Source organism: Geotrypetes seraphini, chromosome 8 (genome assembly GCF_902459505.1).
Source record: "Geotrypetes seraphini chromosome 8, aGeoSer1.1, whole genome shotgun sequence".
NCBI classification, from domain to species: Eukaryota; Metazoa; Chordata; class Amphibia; order Gymnophiona; family Dermophiidae; genus Geotrypetes; species Geotrypetes seraphini.
In genome coordinates, this window is record NC_047091.1 from 160,259,416 (window position 1) to 160,277,986 (window position 18,571).

At 42.3% G+C, this 18,571-nt stretch overlaps 1 protein-coding gene across 15 annotated transcripts in view; it reads right to left on the reverse strand.

Annotated features, from left to right (window-relative positions):
- Nucleotides 1-18,571, reverse strand: part of ATXN2 (ataxin 2) — a 735,162-nt gene that overhangs the window by 13,319 nt on the left and 703,272 nt on the right. For all 15 annotated transcript variants that reach the window (XM_033955181.1, XM_033955177.1, XM_033955169.1 and 12 more), the window contains one exon: nucleotides 11,722-11,949. In XM_033955181.1, coding sequence (XP_033811072.1) covers nucleotides 11,722-11,949 — 228 coding nt within the window. The remainder of the gene's footprint in view (nucleotides 1-11,721; nucleotides 11,950-18,571) is intronic.

Here is an 18,571-nt window from a genome sequence, read left to right on the forward strand (position 1 = left end):
AAGAATCAGAGTGCGCTATGCGCTGGAAACTTTTAACACCACAATTCTTATCAGCCCTTACGGAGCTCTTGTTTTAGGCAGCCATACACCAGGATGACGTCACTTCCGTATCGTCCCTCCAGATTCTTAAGTTTCCAGAATCTTTGGTTGGAGATGTTGGGCAAATGTAATGCCCATCCCTTGTATTTTCTTAGTAGAGTGAGATGCAAAATTGTTTACAATAAGTCTTTCTACCTTTCGCAAAATGTTTGCTTCATGTATGCAACAGATAGAACAGAGGTTTTTGATAACTCCTGCTTATAAGGAGTGATAAGGCCTTTTAAATTCAAAGATACAATTTTAAAATTTCCCATGGAATGATACCATTAAAGACAAAAAAACCCATACAAGCACCCCAGCTTGCAAAATGAGCTTCCCAGATTTCTAGGACTCTCCATCCCAAAACATACATCTGGATACAATTCTCATAGTACACCCAAAGAGATCCCCAATCCCAATATCCCTCCCCTCACTACCTCCCAATCCCTGCACATCTTATCCCCTCAACATCTTGGAAACTATTCCCAACCCAATCACCCCAACAAGGCCAATTCAAACTATCCCAATCAGGAAATAAGATTCAAGTTTAGGCAGTATTTGATATACCACCTAAATACCTATAAAATGAAAAACATCTGTACAAATGTTTCAAAGGTAATAACAAATAATAAAAATAACCGGAGACAATCAAAAAGGACATTCTATAGGGTAAAGATGGATACAAAAGGAAAAATGGTAAGAAGCTACATCATTTAAATTTAGGGTGGAGGGAGGGACAAACCAAGAGGGTAGGAAAGGAAATTGAAGGAATAGAGGGTGCAGCAAGGGGCCTCGTGGGGAGGAAGCAAAGCTGACAGTAACCCCTCCCCCCAGCAACATCATTGAAAATACATCGACAATACTTAAAAAAAAAAAAAAAAAAAAACCCAAACCAGACAAAAAACAAAATGTGCTCACTCAATCATTAACTATACTGTAAGTTAGTTGTAGCATACGAAAAAAGAAAGAATACCAGATCATTGTTGTTGTAGAATCACAGCCCCTTCAAAAATAGTATTGGTAGTATCCAAATAAGCAACACAAAAGCTCCACAACCAATTGTTTATTATTAATATCAAGCTTCAACAATTCTTGTTCATCACATTATCAACATCAGAAGCTTGGAGTCGCAATCTGCCTCTCCCTGTTGCAATTCTTTGCCAGCGAGGTCAACCTCATAATGCAGACATGTCGGCACAGTCAACCACCTGGCAGCGAGATAGACTTGTTCCCCTGAAGAGGAAAATGGTCAGCAGCCTCTTTATTGTGAATATGGAAGGTTTTCCCACCTTTGAGAGCAAAGGGGAATTGCCAACAATACCGAATATCAGCTTCACAACGGTAAGCTGTTAACATGTGCAGCTCTCCTCTCTTTCTCGTCATTACAGCTATTTCTTGGTATACAGAAACCTCACAGTCTCCCCTTGCTCCAAAATAGCTTCCTTTTGCTTATTAATCTGAAACAAAGCTACAATGTCTCTGGGAACATTTGTTTGTGCTTTTTCTAATGAATGATAAACTCTTACAATTTCAATTGCTTCCAGTAGTACTCGGTCTTTATCCTTCCAGAGTTTATGACTCGCAATTGCCATATTAAGGAGTTTCAGGTATGCCCCTGAATCTTAGGTTGCAGTTAGATAATGACACTGGGACAAATTTGTCCCTGCAGGATCTCAATATCCCCATCCCGTCCCTGTGAGTTCTGTCCCTTTTCCATTCTTACATGTTCTGCCTTAACCACACAAGCCTCAAACATATAATTTTAAAGTGTTCCGAGGCTTGTGCAGAGATTTTTGCCAGGTAGAAGTGATCTGGATTGGCCACCGTGAGGACTAGCTACTGGGCCAGATGGTGGTCTGACCCTGTAAGGCTTTTCTTATATTCTTATTGGTAAGGCTCACTGTTTTCCTCTGTAACACTCGAGAGTAGGAAAACTCCAACAAATTGACCTTTTTCTTGCTAATACTCATACCAAGATAACAGCAAAAGAATTGCAGATGCCACAGAAGGGCCGCAGATTGGGTTGTGAGCCTAACCAGCCATCCCAGTTGATAAGAACATAAGCAATGCCTCTGCTGGGTCAGACCTGAGGTCCATCATGCCCAGCAGTCCGCTCACGCGGCGGCCCAACAGGTCCAGGACCTGTGCAGTAATCCTCTATTTATACCCCTCTATCCCCTTTTCCAGCAGGAAATTGTCCAATCCTTTCTTAAACCCCTGTACTGTACCCTGCCCTATTACTCCCTCTGGAAGCGCATTCCAGGTGTCCACCACTCGTTGGGTAAAGAAGAACTTCCTAGCATTCGTTTTAAATCTGTCCCCTTTCAACTTTTCCAAGTGTCCTCTTGTTCTTTTATTTTTTGAAAGTTTGAAGAATCTGTCCTTCTCTACTCTCTCTATGCCCTTCATGATCTTATAAGTCTCTATCATATCCCCTCTAAGTCTCCTCTTCTCCAGGGAAAAGAGACCCAGTTTCTCCAATCTCTCAGCGTATGAGAGGTTTTCCATCCCTTTTATCAAGCGTGTCGCTCTCCTCTGAACCCTCTCAAGTAACGCCATATCCTTCCTAAGGTACGGAGACCAATATTGGACGCAGTATTCCAGATGCGGGCGCACCATCGCCCGATACAATGGCAGGATAACTTCTTTTGTCCTTGTTGTAATACCCTTCTTGATTATGCCTAGCATTCTATTTGCTTTTTTAGCGGCTGTTGCGCACTGTGCCGTCGGCTTCATTGTCATGTCCATCATTACCCCCAAGTCCCTTTCTTGGTTGCTCTCATTCAATAATATCCCTCCCATCGTATAGTTGTACCTCGGGTTTCTGTTTCCAACATGCAATACTTTACATTTCTCAACGTTGAACTTCATCTGCCATCTCGCCGCCCATTCCCCCAATTTGTTCAAGTCCCTTTGCAATTCTTCGCATTCCTCTTTAGTCCCAGCTCCACTAAATAGTTTTGTATCGTCCGCAAATTTTATTATCTCACACTTCGTGCCTGTTTCTAGATCATTTATGAATATATTAAATAGCAGCGGCCCGAGCACTGAGCCCTGCGGAACACCACTCGTGACCCCCATCCAGTCCGAGTAGTGGCCCTTCACCCCTACCCTCTGTTTCCTACCCACCAACCAGTTTCTGATCCATCTATGTACGTCTCCGTCCACTCCATGGTTCTTCAGTTTCCGGAGTAGACGTTCGTGAGGCACCTTGTCAAAGGCTTTTTGGAAATCAAGGTATATGATGTCTATGGGGTCTCCTCTGTCCATCCGTTTGTTAATTCCTTCGAAGAAGTGCAATAAGTTCGTTAGGCACGATCTCCCCCTGCAGAAACCATGTTGGGTTGTTTTCAAAAGTTCGTTTCTTTCCAGATGTTCATCGATGTGTTCTTTAATCAGTGCTTCCGCCAGTTTCCCCGGAACCGAGGTCAAACTCACTGGTCTGTAGTTTCCCGGGTCACCTCTTGATCCCTTTTTAAAGATGGGCGTGACATTGGCTATCTTCCAATCCTCCGGGATCATGCCTGTTTTCAAGGATAGGTTGCAAATTTGCTGCAGTAGTTCCGCTATCTCCTCCTTTAATTCCTTCAGGACCCTGGGATGGATTCCGTCCGGACCCGGGGATTTGTCAGTTTTAAGTTTTTCTATCTGCCTGTGTACATCATCAAGGCTCACTTCCATGGATGTTAATTTTTCTGCTTCTTCCCTCAAAGATTTCAACTTCTGAATTTCATCATCAGATAATTTAGTTTTCTGAAGTCCTACAAATACCAATCTTATGCCTAGCCAACGTCTGTAGTATTTTTAATTGTTTGATAAGGGAGTTAATTTCTGAAACATTCCAAGACCTTACTCTCATACTGGTCCCAAGCATCAAAACAGATAGAGAGATTGTATGAGGTGATAATGCAGGAGATGTAACTTTACTGAGCTGCCAGAGTGCCCAGGCAATACTTCCAACATTACATCTGTATCAGATATGCCTTTTAAATAACTCCCCATACCCTTCAAATGGCAATGGAACACACACCCTTTATGTTAAGCAATACCAACTCTCTTCTCTCCAAGTTGTTACATGCACCCAAACAATGTTCCACCCCCTACCCGAAAAGGTCCATAAAAATACAAATGTCCACACAATTCCTCCCCTGGCCATATAAAACTACAAAATATAAAATAACTAATAAAAAATGTAAGCAAGGAGGATATATAAAAACAATAAGCAAAAAAAACAAACCAAACACAACAACACATCTATGAGATAATAAATAAATAATAAAAGACCAACTCAGTTAAGCTACCTAGACGCACAAAACAACCATGAACCTTTAAGTTTGCATAGTTTATAGAAACCCCTAAGAAAATAAGCAAAAAATAAAATAACTACAGTAATATATAAGCTTATAGGAAGATCAATGTTAAACACAGTGGTAGGAGCAAAATGCAATAGACAAATAAGATGACCGCATACAAGTGTAGTCCATTTCACCCAGTCCAGATCAATAAAGCAATCCATGATTTATATAAAAGTACCACTCCATAAGCAAAAAAGAAGCAGAAAAGCAATAGCTAAGAATTGGCTCTCTCAGTGTAGTGCTTTCTCAAAAATGAAGTAAATTCAAGAAAATATCAGTAAGGTAGAAAAACTGCAGTGTATCCACATTAGGGTCAAAGCCAAATCAGCCATCCAGCAGCAAGTAAAATCATATGAGCAGGTGTATTGTCCAAGTTGTGCTCATGTATCTATGTGATGCATTCCTAAACCATTGTTCAATTTGTGCGTGGGCCTCCTCATGTGTCAGAAAAAGATATGAAGCTTTGGCATGAAACTGCACAGTGAATTACACTTTATGCTCAGTCATTTGTTTGCAAATATCTGTGTAGTCCCTTTTCAAAGCTGCAACATGCACAGAATAGTCTTGAAAAATGAAGATATACTGGATTTGGTAATGCAGGTCCTTCTTCAATCGATAATTTCACACACTGATCTTTTAATGTAAAATTCAATATTTTAGCCATCGCAACATGAGGTCTGAGAGTGCCATCAATTTTCCTACCCATTCTGTGTGTGTGCTCAATTCTTAAAGACTGAGATGGGAACTATGCAGTAATTCTCTCGAAAGCCAGTCTTCAAGGAAACCCAACAATTCTGTGTCTTTCAGAGACTCAGGAAGGTCTATCAAACAAATATTGTTCGTTTGGGACCTTATTTCTAGGTTATCAAGCTTTGTTATGCAGCTTTCAACAGCAGTATTTAATCTTGCTAACTTGGCCACCATACCATTTAAGAAGTCCTCTGCCTCTCCCACTCTCCACTGAATTTCAATGACTCTGTTGTTAAAATCAGCTACCAAAGCAGATAAGGACTGAAAATTGGCATTTAAAGTACCGATTCTAATTCTCAGCGCTGCAATCACCACAGTTTTTGTAATAATGTATCATTCACCACCGAGTTATCTTTGCCAGCCTTCACCATCTTAACTTTCCCCAACACTTGGTCTTTTCTTTATCCTTTTTCGTTGCTTTACTGGACTTATCTGGAGCTGTTTTAAATATGTGCTTAAATTTGAATATATGGATGTCAAGAGGGCCGGTCCAGGTCAACAGAGGAAATTTAAGGCTATCTGGGTTCCTGTTTAGGAGGGCTTGTCCCACTGGGCTAGAAGTTCTCTTCTTAACTTCTGACACTGGAGGTCGGGGGAGGTGGGCTGGGGAGGGGGGTTGGGGGAGATAGGTTTCTTTCTGACTTTGTATGGACCTTTTAGGTCTCCATGAGGAATGAACATGGATGATTTTATTTTATCATGTTTGATTGTATTGTTGTGTTTTGTATGTTCTGCTGTTTCAATAAAGAACATTAAAATGAAAATAAATAAATAAAATAATTAAAAAAAAAAATATAGATATATACACCGCCAACCAACCACCATATGTATTAAACTTGAAGATAATATGCAGAAAATCTCTGTATGGAACCCAAAGGGGAGAGCAAGCTGAGGACTCTGGAAAAACACTGCTTCCTGGCTCACTGTTTCACATGACCCCCCCAGATATAAGATATTTAAAAAATGTAAGACATATAATAAATGAGTTTTAAATGTTTTACAATTAAATCAAGAATTTCAGATACACAATGATATTCTGCTATGTCTATTACTTAACAAAATGATTCAAACCTTCAAAGCCAGTGTACAGTACATCTCCGTCAAGCAAAATATGTGTGCTATAAAAGGAAGCTTATTCAAATATATGGAGGGCTCTAAAAGTTGATATCAAATAGATTAAAACAATTTTGAGTCCCTATTGATAGAGTAATAATGGAAAGAGTATAATAATAATAATAATAATAACAGCTTATATACCGCAATACCGTGAAGTTCTATGCGGTTTACAAAGATTAAGCAAAGGTACAAATTGATTGACTTTAAGAGGGGAGGAAGAAAGAGGGTTAATAGGACAGGAAATCCATTTTTGAGGCGAGAGTGATCAATAGAACAAGTTAATCGCTATAGAGGGGAGAGAGAAGAGAGGATCAGTTGTCTAGATACTTTAGGAACAGGTGTATTTTAAGACGTTTCCTAAATTCCTCATAAGTAAGTATACAACATTGAACAAAAGTTATGAAACTTGAATGGGTAGTTCTTAGTGATTGTTAAAAGAATATTGCACTATTTTGCCAAACAATTCAATTAAATGGCAAAATCATGTTATTTGCCCTTAAAACACATTTTTGTAGCACAACATGAGTCAAATTTGATGAAAAGCAGCTCATTTTCTGCAACATGAATAATGCAGCTAGCATTTAAGTTTTCAAGCTATGTTATTCATGGAAAGATAATACCTGTCTGAGGTAGTATTAGCTTTTCTCCTTGGGAGAATCAGGCTACCAACATATACTATACATTAGTTAGCTTCCATGTTAAATTTCATTTGTTGCACAGGATTTTTTGTAAGTCACTAGAGTGTGGAGACAAGTGTTAAAACGCACTTGGTGCTATGGTTTTGCAAAAGCCCTGGGTATGGTACACTATTAATTTGCTCTTGGGGAAAAATCTGCACCAAAACCTTAAGAATTATATTTATATTTTTAATTACTACTCAGAGGCAGTAGTTATATTATATTCATTTTGGCAAGTATAAAATGCAAACTTTTGCAGAATTCTAAAATATTGTGAACAGAATCCTCCCCACCCAGGAGTAAAACATGACACTAACAAATGTAGCTTCTGACTATTTATATATAAGCCCTCTAAATACATGTCTCTTGGAGTGAAGTGGTACAGTACATATAGTGCAGATAATTAAAATGCTAGAACAGTTTTATCCTAGGAAAAAGTAGTAAGCTAGAGAAACACACACACACATCCATCCTCTATAATAAAACCCTAAGCGCGCATGCGCACTTACAACACCGTGATCCCTTACTCCGTAATGTGTGCTTCCATGTCAGACATGTGCAGCAAATTCCTACTCCTCATGCCAAAAGCATCCACAAAGTCCACTGGGAGGAGATGGAGAAATTAGGTTCTTACCTGCTAATTTTCTTTCTTTTAGTCTCTCCAGACCAGCACGGCTCACTGTTGGGTAATAGCTCACCATGACCAGCAGGTAGAGACTGAGACACAAACTTTTGGCTGCAATACAAGTGGGTTGTGCAGTCCCAATTACAATCAGTCTGCCGACTAGCAGTGGCGTACCAAGGAGGGGGGCTGTCCGCCCCAGGTGCATGGCTGGGGGTGGGGGGGTGTGGGGGTGGTGCACAGCCGGCCAGGTCCGGATCCTCCTGCCCTTCCTTTCCCCCGGTCGCGCCACTACAATCCTACCTCCCCCCGCCGACAAGAAGTCTTTCCGATGTCAATTCTGACATCGGAGAGGATGCTCCGAGTCAGCCAGGCACTGGAACTACTGCTTTGAGGACAATCTGCTACTGCATGGTCTAATGAAAGGCCCGCTTCCTCCAAGCTGCCTGACAAGGAGAAGTGAGGAAAAGATCTGGCAAAACTCCAGAGCATAGCTGTCCCAAATCACCTCCAGGACCCACTGATCCGTTGTGATCTTAGCCCATCTCTGGTAAAACTCCCAGTAGAAACCTGCCCCCATCTCTCCAATATAGGGGGAAGGTCACCTGAGGCTGTAGACAAACCGGAGGAGCTTCCTGCAAAAACCACTGAAAAAACTCCCCGGAGGCTTGCAGTGGCAAAGAGGCCTGAACCGCCCCAGCCACTAAAGCATGCAAGCCAGCAGCAGCGGTAAGAGAGTCCTCAGCACTATTGGCGGTAAGGGAAACATTTGTTTCCCTTACTGTTGGCGGCTGGGGAAAATCCCTGTGTGGGCTTTCCCCCTGCCTGCTGCCAACACATGAAGCACTCGTGAAGGGGAACCCTGCTCAGTGGCATCCGAAGCCGACGAGGATTCCCCTTTGTGGCGGCTGGCACATCGCAAACACAGGCCGCGTCGACCTTGCAGCAGGAACACAATGAACACTTTGTCTATTTAAAAGTGATCATTGTGAAAACCATGCCTAGCTGAAAAATAAAAAAGTGTCGGTTAGCAATTAAATGCAATTTACCTCAGGATTTTTTAAATTTTATAATATGACTGTAAGGGACAATTGAACAGACCCCCAATGGTTCTCAAAGCTATATGCCTTGCCGATATTGGTGGCAAGGCTTACAGCTGAGGCACCTCTAGTGAAAACATTTTGGGGAGGTGGGAGAAATGGGGGGAGGGATTCGGCCCATTGAGTGTGAGAACCCCAAGGTCGGATGGACCCCTGAAGGGTCACCCAAGCTCAATCCAGCATCACAGACGAGGATAAGAAGGCCTAAACAAAATCCAATAGGCCTACACTAAACCAGGGAAGACTGCACAGGCTTACCACCTCCACCTGTTGGAGACTGAGAGCAGACTGATTGTATGTGGGACTGCACAGCCCACTTGTACGACAGCCAAAAGTTTTTGTCTCAGTCTCCACCTGCTGGTCATGGTGAGCTATTACCCATCAGTGAGCTGTGACGGTCTGGAGAGATGCTTAAAGAAGAGGCTTTTACCCCTTAGCTGGATTGAATAGTAAGTGCTAACAGAGGTAAGAGCTTACTAGTACTCAATATTTACCGTATTTTCACGCATATAACGCGCGCGTTATACGTGTTTTTACAAACCGTGCATAACCTTGCGCGGTATACGCGTGAGCGCGTTGTACAAAATTTTTTTTACATAGTTCCCCCCCCCCCCCCGACGTCCGATTCACACCCCCCCGCCGCAGGACCGCTCGCACCCCCACCCCGAAGGACCGTTCGCACGCACCCGCACCCCCACCCCGAAGGACCGCTCGCACGCGCTCCCATCCGCACCCGCATCCCCATCCTGAAGGACCGCTCGCACGCACTCCCACCCGCACCCGCATCCCCACCCTGAAGGACTGCTCGCACGCACTCCCGCACTCCCGCCCTCTTGCCCCAGCCAACCGCGGAACCCCCGACACGATCGGGGCAAGAGGGAGCTCAAGCCCTCTTGCCCCAGCTAACCGCGGCACCCCCGACACGATCGGGGCAAGAGGGAGCCCAAGCCCTCTTGCCCCGCCGACTCCCCAACTCCCCGACAATATCGGGCCAGGAGGGAGCCCAAACCCTCCTGGCCACGGCGACCCCCTACCTCCACCCCGCACTACATTACGGGCAGGAGGGATCCCAGGCCCTCCTGCCCTCGACGCAAACCCCCCTCCCCACAACGACCGCCCCCCCCAAGAACCTCCGACCGCCCCCCCAGCCGACCCGCGACCCCCCTGGCCGACCCCCACGACACCCCCAACCCCCTTCCCCGTACCTTTGTGTAGTTGGCCGGACAGACAGGAGCCAAACCCGCCTGTCCGGCAGGCAGCCAACAACGGAATGAGGCCAGATTGGCCCATCCGTCCCAAAGCTCCGCCTACTGGTGGGGCCTAAGGCGCCTGGGCCAATCAGAATAGGCCCGGGAGCCTTAGGTCCCTCCTAGGGGCGGGGCCTGAGGCACATGGGCCCAACCCGACCATGTACCCAAGGCCCCGCCCCCAGGAGGGACTAAGGCTCCCGGGCCTATTCTGATTGGCCCAGGCGCCTTAGGCCCCACCAATAGGCGGAGCTTTGGGATGGATGGACCAATCCGGCCTCATTCCGTCGTTGGCTGCCTGCCGGACAGGCGGGTTTGGCTCCCGTCTGTCCGGCCAACTACACAAAGGTACGGGGAAGGGGGGTGGGGGGGTCGGCTGGAGGTTCTTGGGGGGGCGGTCGTTGGGGGGAGGGGGGTTTGCGTCGAGGGCAGGAGGGCCTGGGATCCCTCCTGCCCATAATGTAGTACGGGGTGGGGGTAGGGGGTACCCGTGGCCAGGAGGGTTTGGGCTCCCTCCTGGCCCGATATTGTCGGGGAGTTGGGGAGTCGGCGGGGCAAGAGGGCTTGGGCTCCCTCTTGCCCCGATCGTGTCGGGGGTGCCGCGGTTGGCTGGGGCAAGAGGGCTTGAGCTCCCTCTTGCCCCGATCGTGTCGGGGGTGCAGCGGTTGGCTGGGGCAAGAGGGCTTGAGCTCCCTCTTGCCCCGATCGTGTCGGGGAGTCGGCGGGGCAAGAGGGCTTGACGTTAGAGAAAGGGCGAACCGCTGGAAGAGGAAGCAGGGCAGGTGCAGGGCTCACGGAAGGGCCGGGACCGCCAAGAGAAAGCAGCAGGACACTGGTAGGAGCTTCTACATGATGGGGGGGGGTCGGGAGGCTGTGGAGGTGCGAGCGGTCCTTCAGGGTGGGGGTAAGAGTGTGGGTGGGAGTGCGTGCGAGCGGTCCTTCGGGGTGGGGGTGCGAGCGGTCCTGCGTTGTGGTGAATCGGACGTCGGGGGGGGCATCAGGTTTTCAGGGTGGGGACAGGACTTCAAGGGGGAGAGGAGAGTCGGGGCGGGCGAAAGGAGAGTCGGGCGGCGACGGGAGAGTCGGGCAGCATGCGCGGTATACGGGTGTGCGCGGTATATAAAAATTTCTGTACATAAATTTGTGTTTTCCGCGCGCTATACCCGTGTGCGCGTTTTACACGGGTGCGCGTTATCTATGTGAAAATACGGTATTCATTCATTTAATTTTGGGGTAAAAAGATTAATCTTCATTCAGAACTTAGTGGACTCTGAGTGGGAGTTGGCCTTTTCACCCTGAATCCTTTAAACATTAACCTCTATTATATTACTGATGTTTAAGCTGTTCTTACTGAAACTTGTGCATTCTATTTTATGTTTCATTGTATATCACCAGTTCCAGAACTTTAACTCAACCCTACTGGCTTATCACAACAGCAATTTCTTGAAGCATTAACAGTATCTTATCATTCCAAACTGTATTAAAAGATGTGCTGTTCCATTCTTATCATGTGATTATATGGGTTATACTTTTAAACTCATCTTATGACACTCCAATGAGCTCTTAGAATGGACTCATCTATATTTTTCTCCATATTAAAGAAGACCTACAAAATAATATACTATGCATGCTGCTATATTTTGTCTCAGAAGATGGCTACTCTTACAGAAGCACTGTTTATCATCTATATGTATTCTTCCTCTGTTGTATAATGCTGTGCTATTATATACAACTCTCAAGCATTAATAAAAACATTATTTCAAAAACCTCCCTTACCTGTTGTACATGAGCCATATGTGGTGGGTTGGTATATGCAGGCTGAACATGTGAAGGATGAATAGCAAAGACTGTTTGCTGTGGTGTTGGGAAGCTACTTTGTGGAGATTGGGTATTTGAACCCGGTGTCATAGAAGGTGGGGTTGGCGCAAGACCAGCATGGTAAATTGCAGACTGCTGCTGTGAATTTGCCAGATGAAGTGCCTGGGCCGCCTGATGTTGGTGATGCTAAAAAAATAAGCAAAGAAAATATTTGAATGTGATGATTTAGAGAAAAATATATCCTAGATTTCATCAAGCAGCATTAAATACCACTGTTGCACTGGCATATGAACAGCAGAAAAATAAAATGATGCAAAACCAATACATTACAAATATTTACACATTTCATTCATAAAAGGATTATTTATGATTCTAGGGTCAAAATCAAGGATCATGGATTTGATATATGCCTTTCTGTGGGTACAATCGAAGCGGTTTAAATATACTATATGCAGGTACTTTTTCTGTCCCTAGTGGGCTCACAATTAAAGTTATGTACCTGGGACAATGGAGGGTGGTTAAGTGACTTGTCCAGGGTCACAAGGAGCTGCAATGGGAGGCCCAGTTTAGGAGTTTCAGAGTAGGGCTCCCAGTGCATGTGAATATAGTGATTGGATTCTATTAATTTCTAAATGTGACTATTGATGAGATTTAAAATTGACAAATACGATTTGAAATAATATTTTAATTTTTTTTTTTTTTTTTTAAATAATATTTATTGGTTTAAATAGGAATACTTGGAGGAGGGGGTTTTATGCCGATGAGGTAGCTCTAATATAGTAGCCTGAATGCTTAAAAAATTAGCAGCAGGAACGAGTCTTGAGGCTTTTTCTCCCCCTTTACAATGTTCCTAGCAGTAGTACAGCAGTGATTTTACTAAGTTTAAAATCCACAGTGTACTGTTGAGTCAAAGGTTTAAATTACATAATTATGAAGAAGTAATAAGCGTAATCTCTTGTTTTGGGGAACAGAATTTGCACTAAGAGTAGTGATGTTTTTAATCAAGCCCAGTTCCCCAGGTTCTTAATCCACTGCACTAGCCATTAGGCTACTCCTCCACTCTACTGTAATTCAGATGGATTGTGAAACAATGACTAATATCTTTGTCCTATACCTTCATATGGCCTGCTGATTTCTTTCTATTAATGGTAAGTAATAACCAGAACCAGCTGAGCTGCATGTACTTGGGCAGTAATAGACTAGGAAACCATTAGTCTGTGAAAGAATTGTCTCTCTCTCTCTCCATTCTAACCATTTCCTTGGTTAAACTTATATGATAGACAAACTAAACAGAAAATTTAGCTCCTGTGAACTCCTTAGAGCATATTTAACTGAAAATTAGCAGTGTATGACTAAAAAATTCAACCTTTAGGCTGCTCTTATTTATACGTATCCTACTGGAAAGCCATATACTGTAGACCACAAACATAAGGTGGGTTGGTCTAAACTCTTTACGTGAGTAAATAGAAAGAAAAAAAATTGACAAGCAATTACAGTCCTCCGCCAGCTAGTACCAACCATTGCATCTCTTTCAATTGTATTTACTAGAACTCATAGAACATTTTCTGAAGTTAAATTAATGTTTGCCCTTGCCACTTGTTGACCTTCTAGTGTTTCATAAAGATAGTAAAAGAATTGCAAGTGGATGCCTGACAAGATGCAGCGAGATCTGGAAACCTGCTTCAAGCACAATGCCAGCTGCGGAAACCCTGAGAGAACAGGATGCCTTACAAATTTCTTCAACTATAGCCATAAAGTGGTCTAATGAAAATAAGCAGCAGCTTTGTCAAGTCTCTTGTATAACTCAGAGATATAATTAATCCATCTAGCAATCAATGTCTTAGATGCTGAAAAATCACACCAGCTCTCTATGAAACAAAAGCTATTCTCCAAGCAAATCTTTACAACTCTTAGTATCTGTCATGACACTTCATCTTTTAGAAGGGTCACAAGTCAGAAAATTAATCTGAATGGCAAGAAACCTAGAATGAACTTGAGGGGAAAAAGCAAGCATGAATCTCAGAGATACAAGGAGAGAAGCTAACACATCAACTTTAATATTCAGCAATGGGTTATGTCCTCAGATTTATGAATAAATATCTTGAAGTTTCAGGAAGCTTAGTTTAGTGACATCACTTCCAGAATAGAATGGTAAGAGAGTATACAAAAGATTCCTGAATTTTGGGTAATCAGCTGGATAGAAGGGACTCAAGAGAAGATGGTGTCATTCTTAGCTAAAGCTTACTGGAAAGTATAGAGGTTTTTTTTCAGTCTTAGTTTATTTTAATTTTGAAACAACAAAGGGCTAGATTCACTAACCCTCCAATCCATGTGTGATCCGTTTCCATTTGCATGCAGGCCAACAAATTCACTAAAGGCCTGCATGCAAACGGAGATGATCGTTGGCATGCCCCCAGCCAACTGCACAGATAACTAAAGCCCTGACAGTAGTGACAGGAGAAACAGCCTCCTGTCACTGTTATCAGGGCTTCTGCCGGCTTTTAAATTTTTTTAATCGGCAGATATTTTGCATGTTTTACACATGCAAAATATCTGCCCAATTTAAAAAAAAAAAAAATGAAACCCCCCTCCCAACAAGTGCCCTGAACACCTCTCACTGAACCCCACAAAAAATTTGCCCCGACGCCGCTTAAAATTATGGCAGGAGGGTTCCCAGTCCCTCCTGCCATCAGTCCAACCCACCCAAAAACTAACGGTAGGATGAATGCCAACTTACTCCTGCTCAACCCCTCCTGATCTGGCTGGCTGGGCCCGTCCCACCCTGCTTAAAATTATGGCAGGAGGGTTCCCACTCCCTCCTGCCATCAGTCCCACCCACCCAAAAACTAACGGCAGACTCGAAACTTCTGAGTTTCTTCAAGCAAGTCTGCGAGGCTGTCCGCATCTGGGCTCCGTGGATGATGTCACCCACAAGCATACTTGCTTGACAAAACTCAGAAGTTTTGAGTCTGCCGCACTGCGCATGCACGAGTGCCTTCCTGCCCATCACAGATTACTAGTTAATTATTTAAAAACAAAAAAAAGTAAATATTGCGACTATTACTGATGAAAATGGGGTTACTCATTCTCAAATGGATAATATATTAAAACAATTTTTGAAATATTATAAGACTCTTTATTCTTCTGAGCTTTATTCAAATAAAGAACATGATGGTTTAGAATTTTTGAATTTAATTGAGGGTCCTAAAATTCCCGAGCATATAAAAAGATCTCTTGATGCACCTATTACACTGAAAGAGATTCAGACAGCATTGAAGTCCCTTAGAGTTGGATCCGCTCCAGGAGGTGATGGTTATATTGTGGAATTTTATAAATCATTTCAAAATACATTATTGCTTTATTTACTAAATTTATATCAAATTCAATTGAATAAAGGCTGTGTTTCAGGTTCTATGGCAGAATCTTTGACTATAGTTTTGCCAAAGCCAAATAAAGATCCTTTATTGGTTTCAAATTACAGGCCAATATCTCTGATAAATGACAATGGAAAACTTTTACCTAAGTTATTGGCTCTGCGCTTGACTAAGGCTCTCCCTTATATTATAGGTATGCACCAAACTGGGTTTGTTGCTCACAAACATTCTTCACATAATACCAGGTTGGCTCTTCATATGTTGACCTTAACAAAATCCATGGAAGATCCAGCCTTCTTTGGATGCAAAGAAGGCATTTGATCGTGTAGAATGGACTTTTATGTACCAAGCAATGGATTGGTTTGGGGTGGGTTCTGGATTTATTCAAATGATTAAAGCTTTGTATAGCTCCCCTAAGGCCAGATTGTATATAAATAATACTTTCTCAGATGGTTTTGGTCTAAAAAGGAGAGTTCGACAAAGATGTCCCTTATCTCCTCTGTTGTTTGATATTGTATTGGAACCTTTACTCTTGGCTATTCAACAAGCAGAGGAAATTCAAGGTATTCCTTATGCTAGTTGGGAATACAAAGTTTCTGCATATGCAGATGATATTTTGCTTCGTTTGAGGAATCCTGAATCTACTATTCCACATATACTGGATTTGATTGAAAAATTTGGGAAATTTTCAGGATAGAAAATAAATTGGAGTAAATCAGAAATTCTTCCACTTAATATACATTGTCAAAAAGGATTGTTTGATCAGTATCCCTTTCTTTGGAAAGAAGAGGGTATAAAATATTTAGGAATATGGATATATAAGACACTGGAAGAGACAAAGAAAGTAAATGAAAAATCTTTATTGATAAAGGTTACAGAAATGTGTGAGCAATGGAATCTGCTACATTTGACTTGGTGGGGGAGAGTCCAAACAGTTAAAATGATGATTTTGCCTGTGGTTTGTTATCAAATGGGAATGTTACCAATTTATTTTCAAGGATCTTTTTACAAGAAATTGAATAGTAATCTTACTAATTTTGTTTGGATGGGCAAAACTCCTAGAATCGCTTTAGTATCTCTACAAAGACCAATTGTGGAAGGAGGGGTAAATTTTCCAAATTTCTATAGGTATCATCAGGCCTATATTTTGCATCAGGGTATGTAATGGATCCTGCCTAACCTTATGGAACATTATCCAGATTGGTTAATTTTGGAATGGAAAATTATGTCCCCAGTGCGTTTGTCTCATGTATTGGACATTAAACTATCCAGTTATGCTAAAGATAATAACATTATTTTGGATACTTGGAAGACCCTGAGAAATATCAATAAATGAACTGAAATTCCTATAGAACAGTCTCTGTGTCAATCCCTATGGCTGAACTCCAAGATACAAATAGGCGGCTCTAAAGTTGCCTGGAAAGATTGGATGCAAGTAGGCATAAGAACATTAGAGGATGTTATTTCACATGGAAAACTGCTTGATTTTTCACGGTTACAACAATCATTTGGTATTTCAAAACTACAATTTTATAAGTGGTTGCAACTGAAGCAGGCTATTCAGAAAGGGTCTGGCGTAACTTGAAAAATTTTTATAGCCTGCAATTCCTATGTTTTCAGGCAGACATCAAGCCGCCAAGTGGTATAAATTAATATCTGAACTTATGAATAAAAACCCCAAAAACGCTATTAGAGACATTTGGAGCATTGAGATTAAGCAGTATATTTCTGCATCTTGATGGCCACGTATTTGGTCTTGGAGGATGAGGTACACAGCATCAGCATCTATGAAACAAACTTGGTTCTTTTTGTTACATCGTTCCTTTTGGACCCCAGTTAGATTGAATAAGTTAGATAATTCTAGATCTATGTCACTTAGACATAGGAACATTGGATCATTTACTATTTTATTGCCCTAGGATATTGATTTTCTGGAAATCAATTTGGAATCTGAGATTCCGTTAACTTATGAAATAGTGATTTGTGGTACCATTTTACATATCAAGGATCCCCTAGATAAATATAAAAGACGTCTCTTTTTAATTATGACTAGTACAGCTATACAATTGATTACATGAAACTAGAAAAACTGGGATCGTCTCAACTTTACAAATATGAGAAAATGAATGCTGATTTGTTAGGGAATACTAAAAACTTTAAATTAATTTGGTGCCCATTGTCGTCTTTCGTAGAATTATTATAGCTATGAATTTTGTTGTTAGATAAAATGCACATCCAGGGAGGGGTGGGAGGGAGGGGGGAGGATTATAAGGTTTTTTAATTGATTATATATACAGATGGTAATAGGGAGGAAGGGTGATATTTTTGAAGTTTGATGAATAAGTCTGATTGTTCATATGTGAATAACATGTTTAAAATATGTATAATGTATTTCTGAATTTATGATCAAATTTTATAGTTACTTTAAGGCAGGGGTCTCAAAGTCCCTCCTTGAGGACCGCAATCCAGTCGGGTTTTCAGGATTTCCCCAATGAATATGCATGAGATCTATGTGCATGCACTGCTTTCAATGTATATTCATTGGGAAATCCTGAAAACCCGACTGAATTGTGGCCCTCAAGGAGGGACTTTGAGATCCCTGCTTTAAGGATAAAGATTAGGTTGGGGGAGGGTAATGATCTGTATGAATCTTATAAAAATTTAAGTGATGTCTAAAGTGTTAAATGTTTAATCTATGCTGTTTACACTTATTGAAAATGTTTTTAAAAAATGAATAAAGATTATTAAAAAAAAAAAATTAAAAATGAGAGGTAAAAGTATGAACTGAGGACCAGGTGGCAGCTTTGCAAATTTCCTCAATAGGAGTGGATCTGAGGAAAGCTACTGAAGCCGCCATGGCTCTGATTTTGTGGGCTGTGACTCGACTCTGTAGATGCAGTCCAGCCTAAGCATAGCAGAAAGAGATACAAGCAGCCATCCAGTTGGAGATGGTACGCTTAGAAATCAGATGTCCCAACTTGTTTGGATGGAAGGAGACAAAAAATTGAGGAGCAGATCTGTGTGGTTTGGTGTGTTCCAAGTAGAAGGCTAAAGCACGCTTACAGTCCAGGGTATGATGAGCTGAGAATGAGGCCTTGGAAAAAACACTGGAAGTATAGTGGATTGGTTGAGATGAAATTCTGAAACCACTTTAGCTAAGAATTTAGAATGAGTACGGAGGACCACCTTGTCATGATGTGAGTGTAAACCTCCTTGAGATCTAGAGAACATAACCAATTGTTCTGATCTAGAAGGGGATAAAAGGATGTCAGGGATAATTTTTCTTTGATTTACTCCAAAATATTGTAATACAGTGAATAAGTATGGCCAGTCTACCCGGTCAAAGGCCTTCTCAGCATCCATTGAAACAGCCAGCATCGGGGATTGTGAAGACTGGGCAGAGTGCACATCTGTTTTTAACGAAACCAGCCTGG